The following is a 4,947-nucleotide window of genomic DNA, read 5'->3' as shown; positions in this document are numbered from 1 at the left end:
CGCGCCAATTTAAAGAGCTGAACTCCAGACAAGCTGCTAAATACAGAGTTCAATTTCAGTAGTTGTAGTTCTGGCCAATCATTCTCGTGATAGATGTCTGCAAGTCGGGAAGATTCTAATAATACTTTATCCTTCCGGCTTTCTTTGCTCAGCTCCCGGCATAACAGGTGATGTGGCCGAGTCACTGTCCCATAAGCCGAATCAGGAAAGGAGCGTGTTATGTACCTAGCTGTGCTGAGTGTATGCAGTTTAAAGGAGAACTATGGGGTGAGTGTTTTTCCCCATAGTTCTCCTTAGGGTAACAGGAGGACACAAACTAACGTCCTCCCGTCACCCTAAGCTCAGTATATAGGGAGCTACAGCTCGCGGTATATTGAGACGCCGGAGCGGATCCTGGCGTAGATGACGGGATCCGCCCAGCTGCGTGACTGATAGCTGGCTCTGCCTATCTGGAGGCAGAGCCAGCTGTACCCTCCCCCGTCCGATCCGCCAGTCAGCGCTGGCAGATCGGAGCGGGGAGGAGGGAATCCAGCCCCTCCCCCTGTCATGGCAGAGAGCCGTGACAGGATCGAGAGGTGAGCGAACCTGTTATGTGTTCTCTCACCTCCCGATCTACTGTGCCGACCTGTGACAGTCTCATTGTCACAGGTCGGCTAGAACTATAAGGTGAGTGAAAAGCCCCTCCCCCCCTCATAGTTCTCCTTTAAGACTGGCCCGACAGAATAAATAGTGATCTTTGTTTATCTTCAGTTATAGAACCGCCTGATCTGCATTGAAAGGATATCTCCGCGTCGGGCTTTTAAGTGCACAGCTTATTTCTTGATTTGTTTTCTAGGTGGCCATAGCTTGCCAGTACCGTGTGGCTACAAAGGACAAGAAGACGGTTCTTGGCGCTCCGGAGGTCCTCCTGGGGCTGCTGCCAGGAGCTGGGGGCACTCAGAGGCTGCCCAAGATGGTGAGTGTCTGTCGTGTGGGGACATTGCAGTCTAATTGTACAATGCTTTTTAGGTTTGCCACCCGCTATGAAGTGTTGAGGGTCTGTGTGACCGGATATAAAACAAATAGTTTGGTGGAGGGTTGTAGCTGGTAAATGTTAAAGGAGAACTATGTGGTCAGGGCTTTTCCCCGTAGTTCTCCTTAGGGTAACGGGAGGACACAAACTAGCGTCCTCCCGTCACCCTAAGCTCAGTATACCGCGAGCTACAGCTCGCGGTATACTGAGACGCTGCAACTGAAGCGGATCCCGACAATTGTGACGGGATCCGCCCAGTTGCGTGACCGACAGCTGACTCTGCCTTACTAGAGGCGGAGCCAGCTGTACCCGCCCCCTCCCCAGTCTGTTCCGCCAGTCAGCGCTGGAGGAGCGGGGAGGGGGGAATCCATCCCCTCCCCTGTCACAGCAGAGAGCTGCGACAGGATCGAGAGGCGAGCGAGCGCCGGTATATGTTCGCTCACCTCCCGATCTACTGAGCCGACCTGTGACAGTCTCATTGAAAGAGTGAAAAGCCCCTCCCCTCCCCCTCATAGTTCTCCTCCTTTAAGGAGATTGTACAATGATATTCTAAATCTGAAGCCTGCGCCGGCCTTATGTAAGGTGCAAGAACAGATTAAAGCAAGCCTGTACGGGGGAAAAATCCTTAACCCCTCTACTGTGTCTTCAGCCCCCTTGATTGCATAAAGGGCCCCTAAGGGCATTGTATTACCACCTGTTCTGGTGCGGCCGATCGGGGTGGGGTGGTGTCTGCAGTGCCATTGACTTGAATGGCACTGCCACGCCCCCTCCGACGCCAGGAGACGTTCTGTATGCAATCGCTTGCGTTGCGGGCACGGGACATTGTGGAAGACGTGCGGGCTGGGGGAAACTAACCCTTACGGCAGCTTAGCTGCTAATTTCCAGGTTTAGAGAAACATGTGACAACGTTGTTTGCCTTCCCACTACTTAGTGCTTGGGGCCTTAGCACCCAATCAGCAGGTTCCAGCCCCTTTTGGGTCCTCTTAACTGTCAATTGCTGGTGAATGTGTGCGGAGGGATTGGCTGCAACTAAAGAGTAAGGGTAAGTTCTGTTTGTCCTTTCTTCCAAGGTTGGCATACCAACCGCATTTGACATGATGCTGACCGGCAGGAACATTCGTGCTGACCGTGCCAAGAAGATGGGTCTTGTAGACCAGCTTGTGGACCCTCTGGGTGAGTCCTCATGAAAGATCCTGCAGCCTTGTTCCTCCTCAGATGAAATGATTGACATCAATTGATGTGCACCAGGTGGTGTTGTGACCTGTCTTTTTTTTCTTTCTACCCTTTGTCAGGACCCGGTCTAAAAAGTCCTGAAGAACGGACCATGGATTATCTGGAGGAAGTTGCCGTGCACTTTGCCAAAGGGATCGCCGACAAGCAGATCTCCCTGAAGAAGCAGAAGGGACTGATAGCAAGTAAGGACTGGGTGATGCCGCTTAAAGGAGAACTATGAGGGGGGGGGAGGGGATTTTCCCTCATCCTCATAGTTCTAGCCGACCTGTGACAATGAGACTGTCACAAGTGGGCTCAATGATCGGGAAGTGAGAGAACACATACCGGGTTCGCTCACCTCTCGATCCTGTCCCTGCAGAAAAGCCGCAAGTGTCACTCACGGCTCCCTGTAGGGATTCCCCCCTCCCCGCTTCGATCCTCCAGCGCTGACTGGCGGAACGGGAGAGGGCAGGTACAGCTGGCTCTGCCTATAGATGGGTAGAGCCAGCTGTCACTCACGCAGCTGGGCGGATCCTGACAGTAATGTCGGGATCCGTACCGGCTCAGTATACCGCGAGCTGTAGCTCCCTATATACTGAGCCTAGGGTGACGGGAGGGCGCTAGTTTGTGTCCTCCCGTTACCCTAAGGTGAACTATGGGGAAAAGCCCTGACCCCATAGTTCTCCTTTTTAAAGGGTTCAGTGCACACACAAGTCATGTTTCAGGTGTATTTGGGGTCTGCTGGGCTGAGCCATCTGTTAGATATTTTTGGGGGATCTCCTGGATAGGGTTCCTAATGCTGTTCCTCTCACCCGGACACTTTGGATTTTCCCCAGTCCTCCTCATTCTTTCTCCATGATATTAAATAGAGCAATAAACAGGACAATGCGACTTGTACTATTCGGTTTGCATGTCAACATGTTCCCAATCTCAATGGCCATTGCATACCTGATATGTAACCCAGCCGGTCATGTGATGCCAATCAGGAAACCGGGCAGCGTGTAATGATGCGCCGCCCGGCTTCCTGATACAGGAAGTACTCGTGCAAGGTATCGGAGCATTTGGGGCGAGTACGAGTACTCACCCAAATACTCGGTATCTGCACCGATACCGATACTAGTATCGGTATCGGTGCATCTCTAATAAATAGGGAAGCAGGTTGGTTACCACGACAGTAGTGATTTGTTTCTGAAGATACGGGGAAACAACGCGATGTAACAGCCTTTGAACGCGGGATGATTGTTGGCGCTCGGAGCCATGGAGCGAGTATCAGCAAAACAGCAGAATTCGTTACATGTTCAGGAGCCGCTCATTGTTAAATCATCTCGCGGAGTCACCAGGCGGCCCAACCAAGTACTGATGGGGGGGTCATAATAATCTGGCCACTCGGTGTACTGTCCCCTCTTCAGCCTTTTCATGGGTTTGGGTTATTGAAGCTTGCGCTGATTTTTTTCTATTTTAATCTGAAGCTGGGGGACCATTTTGCTGTTGACGATCTCTCCTCCTGAAAGTACTAGTTGCCTGGTTGTCTTGCTGATCTAGAAGTATGCCGAGAAGGACTTGATCTACCTACTCGTTCTGTGCTAGTGACTCGGGAAGCACTGAAGCCAGAGGATCAGCATAGCAATGGGGAAGGCAGCACAATGGCAGCCCTGTCATTTTTCTTATAACTAGGGATGCACCGATATCGGTATTTTGGTACCGAATACCGATAATTTTTTTTTCGCTACTCGCCGATACCAATTACCGAGTAACGGAAGTCCCCTTCAGGAAGCCAGCTGGCGTGTAAAGACTCGCCACCCGGCTTCCCGATTAACAAGAAAGTCCCCTCTCACCTTTAGTATGGGCAGCCTGTCACCCCCGGGGGCCACTCCAGCGAGAACGCTGGAGAGGCGTTCTCGCTGACACTAGTATCTGTATCGGTGCATCCCTGCTTATAACCAACTTTTCTGAGCGTTTTCTCTATTGATAAATTGACGGAACCAAAGTAACAATCCATTATAAACTGGACCCATCACTGTCTGGAGGGGAAAATGCTGAAGGATTGGAATTCTTTGTTGTGCATTGTATCCTATTATACCGTCTGTTGCGTCCTGTCAGAGTGACATGTGCTTTCCTCTCTCCAGAGATCACAGACTATGTCATGTCCATCGCGTTTGTGAGGCAGCAGATCTACAAAACTGTGGAGAAGAAGGTCCGGAAGCAGACCAAGGGCCTGTACCCGGCTCCTCTGAAGATCATCGAGGTATGTGCTGCGTCTGGGCGGTTCGGTCATATGTGCTGCGTCTGGGCGGTTCGGTCATATGTGCTGCGTCTGGGCGGTTCGGTCATATGTGCTGCGTCTGGGCGGTTCGGTCAGATGTGCTGCGTCTGGGCGGTTCGGTCAGATGTGCTGCGTCTGGGCGGTTCGGTCAGATGTGCTGCTCCTGTCGCATAATAAATCTTCACTGACAGGGCAACACTGTACCATTATGTCCTGGGGGGCCGGGGGCCTTTAAGTTGTAAGGAGTTCTCTGTGTTACATTTGTTTTTCTGCCATATTTCAGGGGCTCCTCCAGAAATTGCCAGGGGTACCTTGCGCTGTGGCTGACTTACCTTCCATGGTGCCGGCATAGTTCTGGGTCCAACACCACTTGGGGACTGAAGCACAACGCCAGTGGTCTCTTTAGCTGTCTGTAACCATTCTGACCACCACTGTACGCAGGGGCAAGCTTTCCACTCGC

The 4,947-nt window shown here is 51.9% G+C and overlaps 1 protein-coding gene across 1 annotated transcript in view; it reads left to right on the top strand.

Annotated features, from left to right (window-relative positions):
• HADHA (hydroxyacyl-CoA dehydrogenase/3-ketoacyl-CoA thiolase/enoyl-CoA hydratase (trifunctional protein), alpha subunit) overlaps positions 1-4,947 on the top strand; it is a 28,671-nt gene that overhangs the window by 669 nt on the left and 23,055 nt on the right. The window contains exons 2-5 of the mRNA XM_018575087.1: positions 836-955; positions 2,083-2,185; positions 2,305-2,427; positions 4,351-4,469. Coding sequence (XP_018430589.1) covers positions 836-955; positions 2,083-2,185; positions 2,305-2,427; positions 4,351-4,469 — 465 coding nt within the window. The remainder of the gene's footprint in view (positions 1-835; positions 956-2,082; positions 2,186-2,304; positions 2,428-4,350; positions 4,470-4,947) is intronic.

The sequence above is a fragment of the Nanorana parkeri genome, unplaced genomic scaffold, assembly GCF_000935625.1.
Source record: "Nanorana parkeri isolate BGI_ZX_2015 unplaced genomic scaffold, ASM93562v1 scaffold3532, whole genome shotgun sequence".
NCBI lineage: Eukaryota > Metazoa > Chordata > Amphibia > Anura > Dicroglossidae > Nanorana > Nanorana parkeri.
Note: the sequence above shows the minus strand (reverse complement) of the source record. Positions and strands in the feature narration are given on the sequence as shown.